Source organism: Panthera onca, chromosome A2 (assembly GCF_046562875.1).
Source record: "Panthera onca isolate mPanOnc1 chromosome A2, mPanOnc1 haplotype 2, whole genome shotgun sequence".
Classification (NCBI taxonomy): Eukaryota; Metazoa; Chordata; class Mammalia; order Carnivora; family Felidae; genus Panthera; species Panthera onca.
This window is the reverse complement of record NC_138340.1, coordinates 82,321,038-82,339,329: the sequence shown is the minus strand read 5'-3', so window position 1 is coordinate 82,339,329 and position 18,292 is coordinate 82,321,038. Positions and strand designations below refer to the sequence as shown.

The 18,292-nt window shown below is 34.7% G+C and overlaps 1 protein-coding gene across 4 annotated transcripts in view; it reads right to left on the bottom strand.

Moving 5' to 3' along the window:
- The window catches only part of PHTF2 (putative homeodomain transcription factor 2), a 126,003-nt gene that overhangs the window by 11,457 nt on the left and 96,254 nt on the right, over window positions 1–18,292 (bottom strand). Inside the window, exons 9-13 of one of the 4 annotated variants that reach the window (XM_060632317.3) lie at window positions 16,541–16,696; window positions 10,746–10,964; window positions 4,212–4,340; window positions 2,278–2,550; window positions 1,917–2,048 (exon numbers count right to left, since the gene is read on the bottom strand). In XM_060632317.3, the coding sequence (XP_060488300.3) occupies window positions 1,917–2,048; window positions 2,278–2,550; window positions 4,212–4,340; window positions 10,746–10,964; window positions 16,541–16,696 (909 nt within the window). Of the gene's footprint in view, window positions 1–1,916; window positions 2,049–2,277; window positions 2,551–4,211; window positions 4,341–10,745; window positions 10,965–16,540; window positions 16,697–18,292 lie in introns of those variants that run through there. The other 3 variants (XM_060632318.3, XM_078442535.2, XM_060632322.3) reach the window with 3 other exon arrangements.

Genomic DNA, 18,292 nt, shown 5'->3' with positions numbered 1-18,292 from the left:
TTGAGCTCTGTGCTGACAGCTCAGAGCCTGGAGCCTGATTCAGAATCTGTGTCTCCCTCTCTCTCTGCCACTCCCCTGCTCATGCTCTGTCTCTCTCTGTCTCAAAAATAAATAAAAACATTCAAAAAAATTTTTTTAAAGAATCATATAATGAAATCTAAATTTTAAAAAGATCTCTGGTGGCAGACTGAGGAATGTATTGGAAGGAGGAAACCTGAATGGAGGGAGGCCAGTTAACAGGCATCTACAGTAGCCCAAAGCAGATGATTGAAGGTTTCATTCAGGTTGCAGACATGGAAACAAAGAAGTAAATGGATCCAAGATATATTTTGGAAGTAGAAAGGGTGGAAAATGGTGATGAGTTGGATGTTGGAAATGCAAGAGAGGGAAGTAATAAATACCAAGGATAATTCCTAGGTCTGGGGCTACAGATTTTCCTCGCTAAATTTTAAGCTCCGAAAGGTAAGGCCTTGCATGTCATCAGTAGTGGATGTTAAGTGGTTAGCATTAAATACATGTTTATTGAATGAAACAAACAATGTACAAAAGAATACAACATCTACTTATATAACAGATTGATAATGAGGACGAATTACAGATGGCTTCTCACTAAGCCACGTAACAAAGATCATATTCATCCCTCCACATAACAAAAAATTCACAGTGAGCAAAAATAATCCATGCCAATTTTTAGCATTTCCCCATGGAGACTAACAAATTAAATCAATGAACAGAACAATGAATTTTTTAAATAGAAGGGTAGACAATAGTGCAAACTTTTTTCCACTTCTTTCATTGTTACTTCAAAATAAAAAGCATTAAAGATCTAGGTATATCAGAGGGTTTCTGATCTTCTGGCCAGCTTTATTTAAGGCCTGATTACTCCATGCATAATGAAAATCACTGCATCTTAACGTAGCAAAGAAATAATCCTCAGAAGAAGTGCTTTCCTAAACTTAATTCAGAAGTTTCCCATTTCCCTCCTGAGTTTTTATATCTTACTGCCATAATTAGGAAAGTTATTTTAAAAGATTAAGGGAAAAGAACAGCATGAAGAGAATGGCTTAGAACTGCAAGCTAATATTTTTAAATAGTAATAGGCCACTTCAGTGAGGATACTCACTGATTAGTTTTTTAAATTCTTTTTTAAGCAGTGGGCTCCCTCTGCTGGCTTCTGATAACCATTCTAGGTACGAATAAAATCTTTAAGCTTCTGAATGAGTAGAAGTTGGTGAGATTTATGAAAAAAAGATTAATGTCAAGTCTAAAAAACAAAACCTATGAATAAGCAAACAAAAAGCAGAATCAGACCTATAAATACAAAGAACAAACTGATGATTGCCAGAGGGAAGGGGGTGAGCGGATAGGCAAAATGGGCAAAGTGGAGTAGGAGGTACAGGCTTCCAGTTATGGAATGAGTAAGTCGCAGGAATAAAAGGCACAGGTTAGGGAATATAATCAATGGTATTGTATCAGTGCTGTAAGGTGACAGACGGTAGCTACATGTAGTGGTAAGCATAGCATAGCATAGCACACAGAGGTGAATGACTATGTTGTACACCTGAAACTAATGTAACACTGTGTGTCAACTATGCTTCGATTAAAAAAAATTAAAAATTAAAATTAAAAAAATTAAAAAATTAAAAATAAAATATAAATCTTGACAATCTGATCTTGAATGATCTACATAAAAATGTATGTAAGCCTTTCAGACCTCAGGTGTTTTATCTAAAGAACCAGTTAAACATTTATTTTCAATTTCTGAATATGGATTGAAAAGAACACTAAGTATGACTACGCAGCAGCATGTTGAGTACACAGGTGACTATACATTTAGACATATATCCATATTGAAAAAAGAGAAACTCTGAGAGGAAGGCAGCATGTTAAGAGTACTTTTATCACTACCATTCTACCTTAAGATAGGACCGGAGAGATAGCCACATTTTTATATTCTGTACTTTCTTCAACCGGAAATGAGGAACCTCAGATTTTCGAGCCCTCCTTGCAGATGTTAAATGTCCAAACAGTTTTGCAAAAAGTAATCGCTAAAAACAGATTAGGATAGGATTAATTTTCAAGTAGATTACCATAGAAAAACAAAAATCAACAAAATATGGCTTGTTATAGGATTGTATTTGCTTAAGTACTACAAAAACAAAACAGGAAAATAATTAGCGGGTCAAAATAATTTAATGAAATACTAAAATACTTCAGAAATTATCTATTATGAAAAGGATAAAATATTCTCTATTCAAAATTCTATATTATACTCACCTGTTTGTAAGTTCTTTCTGCTACACAGAGCAAAAAAAAGAAAATCCACACAAGAGACACACGAACCACGAAACTTATTATAACCATAGAAAGAACTATGACATCTTCATTAGAACCAAATGCAATCACATAAAGTTCTGAAGCAGAGTGTGTTGTGAGTTGTTCCAAGTCTGTAGCTTGGGAGAGTCGGAAAACAAATGGAGTTAAACCCAGGATTAGAGAGATTGCATTTCCAAAAATCTGGTATCCTATTCCTGGTATATGGCTGTTCACCTATATTGAGAGAGAGAGAGAGAGAGAGAGAGAGAGAGACAGAAAGAAACCCAACTGTACATAAATTTTATCTACAGTAAAATGAATTCTATTAGGCATTATTTTATTTATAGCGGTATAAAATCATTTTGTTAAAATATATGAGTTTTAATACACAAATAATGAAATTTAAATTGACTCAAAGTTTGAGAGCATATTACAGGTAGATTGTAAGTCATTATATGTTCAGTTTTTAAAAACAGTTCATTATCAGATTTCTAATTCACTAAGTAGATGCAAAAGGATGAACTATTTTGGTCTTACCTAGGTCTGGGGAAAAAATTCTATAGATCTCACTATTTCAAAAGTTAGAAATATTCACAAATACTTCCATATTAAAAAGAATGAGATCTCATATCCACTTAAGCTCAGTACATAAAAAGAAAAATCTAGAATTACACTTATTTGATAAATTTGCAATCTGTGTTTTCCTTCAAAGAGCTCAGTATACAAATGGATATCTCCTTATACTTTAAAACCATTTTAAAAGAAAATGTGTTAGAGGGGGGAAAATTAAATAAAAAAGGGGAAAAAGGGAGAATTATGAAAAAGGAAACTGCAAATGAAATAATGGGAAATATAAGACTGGTAGGACTGGGAGGGATCTAGCTAACTTTCTATCATCATATTATACATTCTGGAAACAACCTGCTAGTTCACAGACAGCTAAGGTATGGAGCACCAACTAGATCCACATCTCCAGAGATTCCTTACGAGTATGTCATAGGATGGAAATCAATTTCTAGAGCAGTTACTTTAATTTCTGTCCTCCGTAAAGTATGCATAATAGTTCTTACATAATGAACAATGCATGGAAATTTAGAAGTGTAAGTAAAATTGGGGTGCCTGGGTGGCTCAGTTGATTAAGCTTCTGACTTCGGCTCAGGTCATGATCTCACGCTCTTGAGTTTGAGCCCGGAGTCTGGCTCTGTGCTGACAGTTCAGAGCATGGAGCCTGCTTCAGATTCTGTGTCTCCTCTCTCTGCCCCTCCCTCGCTCACACTGTCTGTCTCTCAAAAATAAATAAACATTTTAAAAAATTTAAAAAAAAGTCCAAGTTAAATCATGCCTAGTTGCCCAAGAGGAATCAGATAAAATTTAATAAGTAGTAATGATTTCATAAAAGACACAATTTCATAACTGAAATTAAAACCCATAGTATTTGTACTCTACCTCCTGAAACTACTCAAAACCTGTTACCTCTAGCTGCATTTACTTCTATATATTTAAGTGGGCAAGCAAGTATCAATATAAATATTCTATTTTGATTTTTTTAAATAATAAATGAAGCAGGAGGGAGGACACAGGAAAATAAGCCTTCATCAACACTTGTGTATGTCTAGCACAATTTGATCCATGAAAAGCAAAAGAAAGAATAACATAAAAGAAGAAAATTTTAAATTGCATCATCTGTTCTTAGTCAGAAGAATTGAAACACTAAAGCATGACAGTGGTTTGGTGACAAATCACTGTATAAATCACAGACAGGACCAAATACAAATACTTTTTTTTCATGTTGAAGAAATGAGATAAGTTGTAAACATAACATCCTAGTAATTATTTATTATATTAATAATTGCTGTCTTATTCCTGAACTAAAAGAATAATATTTAAGCACTCACTCTGTTCATTATCATTCCACTGATTTCAAGCACAGACATGTCTGCTTTCTTGCAGTCATTGCCTTCCCATACTATAGCACTTATTTTCTCTAATCCCGGGTGGGAATTATGGAGCCAGGGCAAATGACTCTATAAAAAATAAACAGAAATTGGTGAATACATTTGTCACATTTCATAAATAAAACGTGTGTATATATATAAAATACACTAAAAAACAAATTGGTGAATGCATTTATCATATTTTATAAAACAGAACATATGTATGTCTGAACACGGGTATACCTGTATGTACATACACCCAATTTCAAAGACACTAAAATTCTATCTTAACATTAATTAGCATATACATTGAACAGATGGCATAAAAATTACAGTTATAAAAATGTGTACATTAAGAACTTCCTCTAATAGGTGTTAGGCAAGCTACTATTCAAAAATCCTCTAAAATGTGTCAGCAAAAGCCCTTAGTTGTCAATTGTCTACATAGCTACTAATATAGTAGTGTTCAAAAACAAATGGATATCAAATTGTTCATATTACTGACTCTCCAACTTACGGTTGTTCAATACAAAGCACATGACAGCTAAGATTTAAACCTCTCTGAAATACTAAACAGTGATACAATCTCATCCTGGAAGAGACTCTTCCACATGCCCTTACCCTCATTATTTAATTTAGTTACTTTTCTGTATTTTAATCTAGCATTTCCCCAAAGGATTAACTTTTTTTTGTTCCTTTGAGTATATATTGCAAATGGAAGCACATGATACTAAAAGTACTCTCTCAATGTTTCAAGAAATAGAAAAAGGCAAAAAAAAAAAAAAAAAGAAAAATTGAAAGCCTTAATACAAAGGATCAGATGCTTAAGTTTGGTTTTTTTGTTTGTTTTATATAATTAAAATAATAAAACTTTGGGGTGCCTAGCTGGCTCAGTCAGAAGATGTGCCTCTTGATATTGCGGTTGTGAGTATGAGCCCCACATTAGCTGTAGAGATTACTTAAAAATAAAATCTTTAGGGGCGCCTGGGTGGCTCAGTCGGTTAAGTGTCTGACTTCGGCTCAGGTCATGATCTCATGGTTCGTGGGTTTGAGTCCCGTGTTGGGCTCTGCACTGACAGCTTGAAGCCTGGAGCCTGCTTCAGATTCTATGTCTCCCTCTCTCTCAAAAACAGATAAAACATTAAAAAAATTTTTAAATAAAATCTTTAAATAAATAAATAAATAAAACTTCAAAATAGGATGTTGGGGATTAAAGACAGCAACAAAATTCAACACTAATCTTTACCTTATCAGATATTCATGAGAAGTTAAAACATTAAAAGATTAGACCCAAAATGGCATGAATTTACATTACAGTATTACTAACTTATTTTTATAACATATTTCATTAAAATAACTTCTAACAATGAGTAGAAGAATCTACTATAGTTATAGTTATTCTCTGAAGAACAGAAATGTGATTAAAATATGGTAAAGGTAAGTTTTTTGAAAACTTAAGGAATTGTTTTCCTGTAGGGAGAATAAAATTGCATTGATTTGATTAAAGATATAAAATAGTCATTAATAATACGTAAGAAAACAGATATGGGAAGTTATTATCATTCTGAGTTGAACATTAATTTTCTGCATGTAAAGCTATATATACCAGGTTTACTATAAGCAGAATAAAAATTGATGAATAATTACAGGCAAACCGTAATGCCACTAGCCATATTATTAGCAAAGTTCTTTTACATTTAGTTTACTTGACTATGAAGAAGTTTTCTCTAAAAATTTATCTTTTCCAAAGATATGGTATTTTAATATACACTAACCATCATAGTATATATTTCATTATTGGAGAGCCTTCAAAACTGTTAAGACACTAGTTAACTATCCACTTAATTCCACAAATGAAAATTCCACAAAATATTCTAACTAGGATAAAAGTTATTTGTACCGAAATATGTATCAAACTTTCCACGGAAATTTAATCATTATGAAACAACATGGGCTCAAAGGCTAGGAAGAAGAGCTAGAAGCTGAATGCAGAGTGTAAAGCCTGGAGAGACAAGATTTCAACCACTGATTTACAGGCTTCTAATCTTTTTAAACTCTCAGTCTGTTAACAGTGAATGAAAGCCTTCCCAATTACATGAAGCAAGGCATATCAAGGTCTATCTAGGACAGAAATAGGAATTCAAGAAGTTCACCCTCCAAAAGTATTCATTTTGCCCAGTCACCTTTGCAGTTACTTTACTTAGCATTTGATATCATCTTCCTATTTCTAGAAAGCCAACAGGTAGGAGAAAGAGAGCAACTAGAAACTGGTGAATTTAAAAAGACTTAACTGGAAAAAAAAAAAAAAAAGAAAGAAAAACCCAACCCAACCCTGTATCTTTGTGTGTGAAATATATTCTGAAACCACAGTCTTGTTGCAACATGTGCTGTCTACAGTGTATGAAGAGCAGCATTACATGAAATGCTTTTTCAGAAAGGCTCAAGGAAAACTGAATAATTCCATTTCATAATTTTATCATATAGGTTCTTCTTGGTATATTTTTCAGACTAAAATCTGGATCCTCATTCAAAATCTCAACTGCTTTGTTTCATGTTCATTCAAAACTGCCTGAAAACATTAACACTTAATTGGTTCCATGTTTTATTTCAAGTAAATTCACCATGACAACCGCTTTACTGCAGTTTCTACCTGTGGGAACTGTACCCATTAAAATCTGGCTTCACCTACTGCAAAATGAATTTCACTTGAATATGGCCTCATACTTTATTATATACTCAGCCACGACTGGGGGAGAGAAGTTTTCTGCTGTAGAAATGTTTCAGTTACTATTTCCAAAGAAAATAAAACAAACAATAAAACAAAACTACAGATTTGGTGACATCCTGCCTAGAACACACAGATTCAGATGCTCATTGTTTCTTCGTAAGGAGGTATTTTTCAGTTTTTATGGTGGGCAGAAAACGATCCTCCAAACCCAATAAACCCAATACAGATCTTAGTCTAATAAGAAAAAACTGGTAGCTTTTCATTAAAGGGAGCTAATTTCCATTACATGGCTACTATTAAAACTGAAGATATGAGCTCATTTTTTAGAAGCCTGAGAATAAGAAATGTGTGTAAAATCAAGTCTTTAATCCGCAAGCAAAACCAATGTAAGTCTGTGATACTGTAATTAATATGCAGAGTAGAACATTAAAAATCGTACCAAAAAGGAGCAGAGTAGTGGGATAGATTTAGGGCCAACTAATTCTGTACAGCATCCTTTAAAAACAATTTGGAATGCTTTGAAAAACCTGTATTTCCTTTCATTCATTTACTCAATTTTTGTTAAACACCTACTAAGTACCAAGCACTGTGTGATACAACTATGAGCAAAAGAACACACAGTCCCTGTTTCTATGCCTCTGATGGTGTCACTGGGAAAATAGCTCACAGGCATTTTCCTAAACTTCAATTTCAGCTCTCTGCCCAGTGACTTAGATGAATATCCAGGTGACTCATCCAACAACCTGTTCTCATGGATTGTTTCTTATTTTTTGCTTCTTAAATTCCAAGGACCTTCAGCTACTCCCATGGCCATAGTCTGGGCCTTGGACTGAATTGCTCGACTTCTCATCTTACCAGGTCTCACAAACCTTCAATTCTAAAACACTTCTGAACACACCTATCCTTCAGTCTATCCCCTTCTTGGTTTCATTTTCTTCTCTATCTAACATTGTTTGGACTCTTAGCATTTCCATTATTTCATGGTCTCTCCTGTTCCTTGAATAACAACTATTTACTGAGCACCTACATTGTATGACTTTGGGTGTGTTATTTAATTCTGAGCCTCAATTTTCTCATCTATGAAATGAATATATAACCATATATATAAAAGATACACTACACTGTTGTAGGTTGTGAAAATTATATGACATAATGCTTCTAGATTACTATGCACAGTGCCTGGCATGTAGTGAATGCTTTTTAAATGTTTGCTTTATTGATTACCACAACTGTATTTCAGAGACTATCACACAACTGTGTGGATTGAGCAATCACAAATTCATGGTTTCAGATTCCATCTGGACCCTCAACAATATGGCAGTGTGACTCTTAATGTGTTCATTGGCTTGAATACATGCACAAACAAACTCTCTTCACTTTTCACAAATGATAACTATGAGCCGTCACCACCAATCCTATCATCTCACTTGTTGTTAACAGACCTCCTGGCCTCCTGCACTACATTAGGCAATAATCCTTTCATCATCTTACTAATTTTTCTCTGTGCACTTACTCCTCCTCCTATTTCAGCAGAAGATGTGATCCCCTTCCTATCAAAGGCAAAACTTCCTAATTATGGTTCCCCTCTAGAATCCTAAGAAATCTCATTCAACAACTTCTTCTCCTGTATCTCTTCAGTCCTTCCCTCCTGGGTTTCCCCTATGTACACAGGTGCTCAAATATCTCACATCTTGGGGGGGGGGGGGGGGAGAGGGGGGTGGAGTCAAAACATTCCCTTAATTCTATTTCTCCATCTTTTAACAATGTTTATGGCTTAATTTGTAGCCCAAAGTTTTAAATTTTACGATATTTGAATTATTGATTGCCTCATTTTGATATTTGAATGTGTTTCTTGTGTTCTTCTTTAAAAAATTCTTCTCTTACCAAAAGTAACAAAGATTTTTCTCCTATATTTTCTTGTAAACATTTTAAGGTTTTGTTTCTTCACATTTAGGAACTATCTGGAATATATTTTTGTATATGAATAATCATTTGATCTATAACTATACACTGAAGAGTTCATTCTTCTCCCAATGGTTGTAATGCCACTTACGTCATATATTAGAGACCCATGTAACATGCACTACTTCAGGGTTTTTTATTCTGTCCCATTGGTCTATTTGTTTATACACTGTCTTGGTCTGCTTGGGCTGATATAAGAAAATACCACAGAATTTCTATGGCTTAGAAACAATAGAAGTCTATTTCTCACAGTTCTGGAGGCTCGAAGTCCAAGATCAAGGTGCTGGCAGTTTTGGTGTCTGATGAGATCCCACTTCCTGGCTCAGAGACTGCCTTCTTTTTGCTGTAACCTCATAATGGTAGAAGGGGCAAGGGAGCTCTCTGGGGTCTCTTTCATAGGGCACTCTACATATTCATGAGGGCTCCACCCATATAACCTAATCACCTCCTAAAGGCCCTATCTCCAAATACCATCACCTTGGGCTTTAGGTTTCACCAAAGGAACTGGTGAGTGGGAGGGGGAGGGCATAAACATTCAGTCTATAGCAGACGCCCATAGCATACTATCTTTATTACTGTATGTACTTTCTAAGTAAGTTTTTATATCTGGCAGGGAAAGTCTCCCTGTTGTTCTTCAAAACTGCTTCAGTTATTCTTGACATTTTGCTCTTCAATGTGGACTTTAAATCAGTCTAAGTTCAACCAGACAGGCAAACAAACATAACTGGTGTAATTTTGATAGAAAAAGCAGTGATAATGGACATCTCTGAGTGTTTCTGCCTTTAATAGAAACACTTCTAAAATCTCATCATTATAGGTTTTTAGAAGCTATAGCTCTTTGATAGCTACCTTTTAGTGGATTAAGGAAGTTCCCTTCTACCTCTAATTTTCTAAGAGTTTAGTTGTTGGTTTTATTTTTAGGATTTGATGAAAAGTTAAATAAGAGAAAGAAGAGGAAGAGTGAAAATTTTAAATAACCACCGTGTTTCTGGACTGGTGAGTGGATGGATGGAGATGTCACTCACTAAGATTTTGAGTCCCAGAAGAAAAACAGATTTATAAGGGAAGATGGGGTGTTTGGTTAAATTTGAGATACTGGTGGAACATTCAAAAGAAGATATGCTATAGAGGTGTGCTGTCCAATATGGTACCCTATTCACATGTGGCTATTCAGTACTTGAAGTGGCTAGTCTAAATAAGTTGTGCCTGTCAGGGCTTACAATAGATTTTGAAGACTTAGTATAAAAAAAGCAAAATATTTCATTAGTATTTTTCACATTGGTTGTAAGTTGAAGTGAAAATATTTTGAATAAACTGGGCTAAGTAAAACATATTAAAATTAATTTCACCTTTTTAAACATTTTAAATGAGGCTACCTGAAAATTTAAAATTACATATGTGATTCTCATTATATGGGCTCTTAGGAGATATAAATCTGGTACTGAGACATAGATTTGTGAATTATAACCTTATAGGTGGAGTTAAGGCCATGAGTGCTGGTCTGACCATGAAGTATGCTGAGGGAGAAAAGGACTAATGCATCTAAAACACAATTTGACTTACAAAACTCCATTTACCAACAACCTCTCAGTAGCAACATCAGAGACACAACCATAATATAAATACTGAGATTCTATGTTCCAATGAAGCCAGACCACAGCTCACATAAAAAGGAAAAAAAAAAAAAAATCACAGGAATATTACTTTAATTGAATGTAAGCTTTTTCTTTACCTCTATAAAATTTGTACATACATTCAAAAGAGCTGGACTGAGAGCCCCAAATAACCCAATGCTGTAAACTAACCTGATGAAAAGGGTCGTCTCTATATTCTTTTTTCACACTTGGATTAATTTGAGGATTTTCCATATCTGTCTCACTGGTACAAGATGACCGGCACTCTGCACAGTGTAACAAGTCTTCCCATAATACATCTTCTGTTTCAGATTCTGGCCTTGTACTCTCAGAATCCTGTCTGGAACTTGAACAGCGAGAGCTGCAACTAGTACCCGATTTAGGGGCATCCTGAAATCAAGATATTCTTTGACATTAATACAATTTATGTACCCTTTCCAAATCAAAGGATTCTATCAGAACCATACTTTGCTACTTTTTGCTGCAATGACAAGTACACTGTCAAATGACAGTGAAATAGCAAAACATTAAAGATATATATTAGTGTTTAAGGAGTAACAGAATTTTTTTATTATCAAAAATCTATTTGATTTCACATCTCAGCTCAAGTGTTATTTTGCATGCAAAGGTTGTGCTTGTTTTCTCTTAAATTTTTATACAAAGTTCAGAATTCAGGCAAGCAGAGACCAGCCTAAGTTCATATGAACTGTATAGTCAATGAATATTAACCAACTTTAACCGATGTGTTTAATGTATTTTGAGTATTAAGAGTATTTTCTTACTCTCTTTTTTTTTTTTAGCAACAGTGGATCTCATATACCTACTGTTTTTGTTTTTCAAACAGAAGTTCAAGAAACTGATGTAAAACTGGTAAATAATCTATACCAGGAAGATAACTGCCAACTCATGTTTTTGAGGTCATCTATGGTACAAAAGTGAAACCTAAAAGGTACAAGTTACATAATTTCTAATCAATTTACTTCTTTTCCTAGGAATTGTTATTGTATAAAATAAATATTCTGAGTAAAAGTTTGATTTAATAATTGAAAACGGAGTGCCTGAGTAGCTCAGTTGGTTAAGCATCTGACTCTTGGTTTTGGCTCCAGTCATGACCTTATGGTTTGTGAGATGGAGCCCCACATTGGGCTCTGCACTGACAGCACGAAGCCTGCTTGGGATTTTTTCTCTTCCTCTCTCTCTGCCCCTCTCCTGCTCACATTCTCTCTCTCTCAAAATAAATAAGCTTAAAAAATAATTCAAAATAACTTTTACTGAATAAAGAATGGTAATCCTTACAGCCAAGTATGCTGAAATTTTCACATTTATTTTTAGCTATCCTATGTCGTCACTAAGACTGTCAATTTAACCTCTAAAATGTTTTATGTGTATCTCTTTCTCCTTCTCATGCTATCACCAGCTTTTATCATCTACACTTTGTTTGCTATAAAGAGGCTCCTAACTGACCCCTATCCGAAAGGCCTTCCCCACTTTCCAGATTAATCTTCCAAAAGTGCAGCTTTTTTCCATTCCTCTGACCAAAGTCCTTCTGTGACTTCACACTGCTCTCCTGGATAAAGTTCAAATTCCTTCACCAGCATGATTGTCTTCAAATGTGCTATTCTTTGGACTTTGGTTCTCCACTTGTCCCTACCACAACCTTCTCCTCCAGTGACAAGGGGCTACTCCCCAGCCCCTAAACCTGTTTGTTCTTTGCCACTCTAGTCTCTAATTATGTTCCTACCTTGTATCCTACTCTCCTTTACAACCTACTCAACCAAGCGTCTGGAAAATGCCATCTGTATCCCTTTCTAGGTGGCTTACCTTGTTTCTGACCCTTAGTTTAGTCTTCTACCAAGGGGGAATAAAACCACCTATCTTAATTAAAGAGACACTGAAAATTAAATGAGCACTGTAGCTTTTAAGACAAACCAGGTACAAAGCAGGGGCTCCACAAATGTTAGTTCTGGAGCCTTCTAATTTTTTTTTTAACGTTTATTGATTTTTAGACAGAGAGAGACAGAGCATGAACAGGGGTGGGTCAGAGACAGAGGGAGGGAGACACAGAATATGAAACAGGCTCCAGGCTCTGAGCTGTCAGCACAGAGCCTGATGCGGGGCTCGAACCCACGAACTGTGAGATCATGACCTGAGCCGAAGTTGGACGCTTAACCGACTGAGCCACCCAGGCGCCCCTGGAGCCTTCTATTTAGAGTGATCCCTTTGTCCCTGAAGTGAGGTATTATTATTTATTTTCATGACAATAAATTTTACATTCCTATTCAGCATCTATAATATTGTCTGTTATTAAATGTTCATGTACTTCATATGCTCAAATAAGTCATAACTCTCAATTATACTGTAAGTCAATGAAAGACAAAAACCATTTTTTTGCCACCCTCACCACAAGTTAACAAAATATCTTGAATGAATGAGACAGGTTATTGATAATTAATTTACTGATATTAGAATGGAGCACCATGAAAACACATTTAGTGTGCTGATTACGGATTTGTGGGAGAATTATATGTTTGAAGGAGAAGTAAAAGTGTTTTGAAAGAGTTGAGCAGGAAAGTAAGTAAATAAATCAAAATAAAAAAATACAGAAAGAAAAAAGGTAAAAATCAGTCTGCTTTGTCTTATAAAAAGCACTCCAAAAATATATGATTCACTAATGCCAACCAGAATATTTGAAGCATAAGCAGTTTTCATTACAACTGTTTTCATTAGCTAGCAAGGCACAGAATGCATTAGGAAACCAGTAATGGCTAGTTTAAATTTTTTGATAAAACTAGCTAATTATCTATCATTAATTTCTGATGTAGATTTGCTAATCAGATACAGAAATGAGTAACAGGATTAAAGCCCTGATGATTATTTAACTGAAACTAATGGGTGATTTTAGGGATAAGAAAATATCTCTAATTCTTTACAGATGCATTTTGCCAAATACTGATTAATAAGTGGGCTACTTTACAAATGTAAAATCTAAAAATTATGGTCTATAACTGATTACATGCCAAACAGAATTTTGCCTGCAATATTTAGGTGATTAATGGCCACTTTGGATTCCACTACAAATTGCTGAATAAGGGCTAAAAATTAGAAATTTCTGAATTGAAGAAAGCAGCTCAAGTTAATAGCTCATTTAATTTGGTTTGCTCTGCTCATTTTAAATCATTTTAGACATTTAGCTAAAACTGAGCATATAATCAAATTAAGGGGAGAAAAAATATTTATTTGAAAGGAATAAGAATTTATAACATAAATGCTTTGTGCCAGGTAATTGTGCAAATCTTATTTAATCCTAACGATCCAATGAGGCTTGTCTCTCTCCACTGTACAAATGCAGAAACTGAGACTCAGAGAAGTTAAATAACTTTTCCAAAGTCACTTAAATATTCTGAGTCCAAGCCCACAGTTTCTTTATTATGACTGCCATCAAAACTGAAACCTAATTTTCAATAGGGAATAAAAACTGAAAGGTATTTGTAGAGTTAAACAAAGCAGGATGGGGCAGGCAACTGGGCAAATGCCTAAAAGAAGGTATCAATTCCACAGGACATCCCCTATGCCAGATAATCAAGTAACTCTACCACCATCTTCCCAACAGGAGACTAGAAGAAGACAACCAGATATACATAGTGGATAGTAGAAAAAGGCAAAAAACTGGGGCAGAAGTGGGGATGGGAGAGTTGAGGGGTGGGAGGAAAGAAGGTTAAGTGAAAGTCTACATATTGAATGACAAGACCACCTCATTCCCAATCTCCTTGATGCCAAACATTACGGCAGCCTAATATAATATCTACCACCCAAACCACCAAAGATTGGATGATTCTTCCTGAAAAACTAAAATCCCCTAAAAAGTGTATCTATAGATATTGACATTCGAGAGCCTTATAACAAATGGCTGTATCCCTAACCACTCATTTTATAGTGAAGACCACCAGTTCCACCCAAGCACAAAGTGCTTCCCAAAATGATTCCTTTGTGCCTCAACCTGAAAGAAAAAAATATCACCAGTAATTTGAAAAGAACAGAATAATATATACATAAAGAAGTAAAACAATATTACAACACTATGGCTATCTGTCTCAATTTTACTTATTCAAAGGAGGTTTCATTTTGCTTTTTTTTTTTTTTTTAATGTTTGTTTTTAAGAGAGAGAGAGAGAGAAAAAGAGTGCAAATGGGGGAGGTGCAGAGAGAGCAGGAGACAAAGAATCCAAAGCAGGCTCCAGGCTCTGAGCTGTCAGCACAGAGCCAGATGCAGGGCTCAAACTCGCAAGCCGTGAGATCATGACCTGAGCCAAAATCAGATGCTTAACCAACTGAGCCACCCAGGCGCCCTTGTTTTGCTTTTTTAAAATACCTTGTGAGGTTGATTTGAGAGTCAAAATTTTCTTGAACTGAAATGTAGTTTTTAAAGGATTTTTTTTTAAGTGTTTATTTAATTTTGAGAGAGAGAGAGAGACTGAGCCCAAGCAGAAGAGGGGCAAAGAGAGAGGGAGACAGAGGATCTGAAGCTGGCTCCATGCTAACAGCAGAGTCCAATGCTGAGCTCAAATTCATGAACTGCAAGATCATGACCTGAGCCAAAGTCAGACGCTCAACCGACTGAGCCATCCCAGTGCCCCTGAAATGCAGTTTTTAAAATATGTTCTAGTCTAAAGCTCCTCACTTTACAGATAAAGAATCTGAAGACAAGATTTTATTTTTAGGTAATCTTTTACATCATTAAAAAAAGATTGAAAACAATCAATGCCGATTTGCTACTTATCAGCCTTATTTAACCTGAAACCTGGAAGATTTTAAGCAACATATTTATTTAAAAGTTAAGATCAGTAGAATATTGGTCTGCCCTTCAAGAATCTCAATAGTTCAAAATATAGCTGCAAATCAAGAAGAGCAAAGATTATGGGGTAAAAAAAAGTACCTCCAAAGCCAAATAATTTATTCTCTTAGAGAGTGGAGACTTCTTTCTATAAGAGGTCCTGAAATCCCTTCTAGTACCAACTGACTTCTAACGATACCTAGTGTAACACTGAGAAATTAACAAGACTGAATTTCACAAGTATATCAGATGATCCAGGTGAACAGGCAATGAGCAGACACACTGGCATTAGTGTCTGCCTAATGGCAGCCACTGAGAGAAGAAACATAGCCACAGTTACCAGCAAGATTAAACAGAGCTACAACCACAGAGAAGAATGTACAAAGAAGTAACTCTTCTAAGCTTAAAACAATCAAGGTATTCACACTCACAGCAAGCATAATGTATGATTTTTCAAAAGTATAGCCCTAAATCATCCAGGAAAAAATTCTAGTATAGTCTCAAAAGAGGAGAAGGCAATGTTTATCAAAAAGTGACATAAGTGACATCTGCCTTGAAGTCAGGTAATGAAATTTTCTGTCCTTAGAATAAAAACTAAAAATACAATTGAATGAAATTCTTTTTCTATTTAAATAGTTTCAAGAGATGTGAAAAAGCTGGAAAAGGGTTTAGAGAAAACCAAATATTAATAAAGAAAGAATCAAAGAAGAAAAAATAATTGAATTTTATACTATAGGAAACTCAATAACTAGTAATAGTAACATGAAAGTCACTTGGAATGATAACTCTACTACAATCAAGAAGCTATAAAGCCTTTCATACTGTGAAAAAGACTAACACAGGCGTTCACAGATTCTCTCTCTCTAGGATGGTTGTCTTTAAAAGCAAACAATGAACTGAATGTATGAGAGTCTTTGGAAAAAATGCACAAAACGAGAACAAATGTGTAGCTATCTATCATGTGTGGAATACACAAATCCAAAACTGCTACTCTATAAACCCAGGTCATATAACAAGGTATTCATACTGATGGGATATATTTATTTCAGTAATTTTATTCAATTGTTGAAAAGAAGCTGTAAATTAGTAACATATAAGTAAGTATGTATACATATACATAAGGACAAAGTATATACCTCATTAGGGTAATGTTTCTTATAATGGTGTGATTTTCTGTTTCGAAGAATGTTCTCAGAAGTCCTGTCCACATGACGGCGTAACGGATATCCTGTTTCAGGGCCTTCTTCACTGGAGACTTCATCAGAAACATTTGTTATTGTCCTTTGAGTATCCTAAGTTGAGAGTACAGGAAGAGACTTATTGGTAATTTATGACTGAATTTGTTACTTTAAAACTGTAAGAGTTTAAATTATATATACATACACATGTCTTCAAAAACCTAAAAGTGATTGATTAGTATTACCTGATTTTCTTTAAAAATGTCTTAAGTTAGTGACTATACTGTTATTTCAATTTTAAGAGTAATTCAAAAGCTATTTGTCAAATACTGTCCTATAAAATTTCTGCTCACAAAAGGATGAGAAATAGATTCGAAAATTAAGAAATATAAAATAGGATAAAAGAAGAACAGAGACCATTTATTTAAGAGGAACTGAGAAAACCGAGATGAACTTATTATACTATTTCTACAAACCCAAAATGCGGTCAGTTATAAGCCCATTACTGGTTTAATAATGGCTTATGAGGCAGGGGGAAGTGAATGGCAGTTGTATGTATGTGCATATCAGACAGACAACGTTATGTCCATACCAATTTGTAAGAGACATCCAGAGTTTGGAAATTCTGAAACTGGGAGACTCCAGAGCTTTAGTTTTGATTTTCTCAATAAACTCATATAACTTTAGTAGGTAATACACAGCTAAAAATGTGTTTGAAAGCGGTAGGACTAAAAACTTATCTGGTGAATGATGATAGTGATGTGAAGCTCACAGTATTAAAGAGCTAAATGCTTCCAAAATCTAAAATCAGAGTAAGGGACTCTATTTCACTGCACCCCATGGTATTTATTGTATGCTACTGGTACTGAAAACACATGTATTGTCAAGTGGTAACACATATTTCACTCAAACCTAAAGAAGCAACATAAATGTTCATGCTCACATTCTATATGTAACAGAAGCAAACATCTTTTAATTTGGCCATACTGTTTTATTGTAACAGTTTTTTAAAGAAAAAATTACTTAACAAAAAAACCTGAAAGAAACAAAGAGATATATAATATTACGATAGGCTTTGTTACAATAAATGCTGGATTTCTTTATTATTTTGGAAAAGTAAACAAACAATTGCTATCCTTAACAAATGTCATCAATAAGAATTTTTTTTCAAATTAAAAACAAAACAAAACGAAACAAAACAAAACAGAACAAATGTGCTGACACCAAAGGTAATGAAATGAAAAACAGTAATATTTTCTTATGGAGAACATGGATGGAAAGCCACATTCCTAGTTCAGTTTCTAAAATAATTTAAATGTTCCATTTAAAACAAATTCTCACACACACAGAGAAACGAGGAAAGAGAAGGTAGGTTTAACAAACATCAGTTATAAATTATAAAGTGCTTTAACATTTAAAATTTTTTTTAATGTTTTTTAATTTATTTTTGAGACAGAGACAGAGCATGAGCAGGGGAGGGGTAGAGAGAGAGGGAGACACAATCTGAAACAGGCTCCAGGCTCTGAGCTGCCAGCACAGAGCCCAACGTGCGGCTCGAACTCACGGACTGTGAGATCATGACCTGAGCTGAAGTCAGACGCCCAACCGACTGAGCCACCGAGGCAACCCCAAGTGCTTTAACATTCTGGAAAAATTGGAGCCATCAATCAATTCAGAAGGCACCAAGTTACACTAGCAATCAAATTTAAT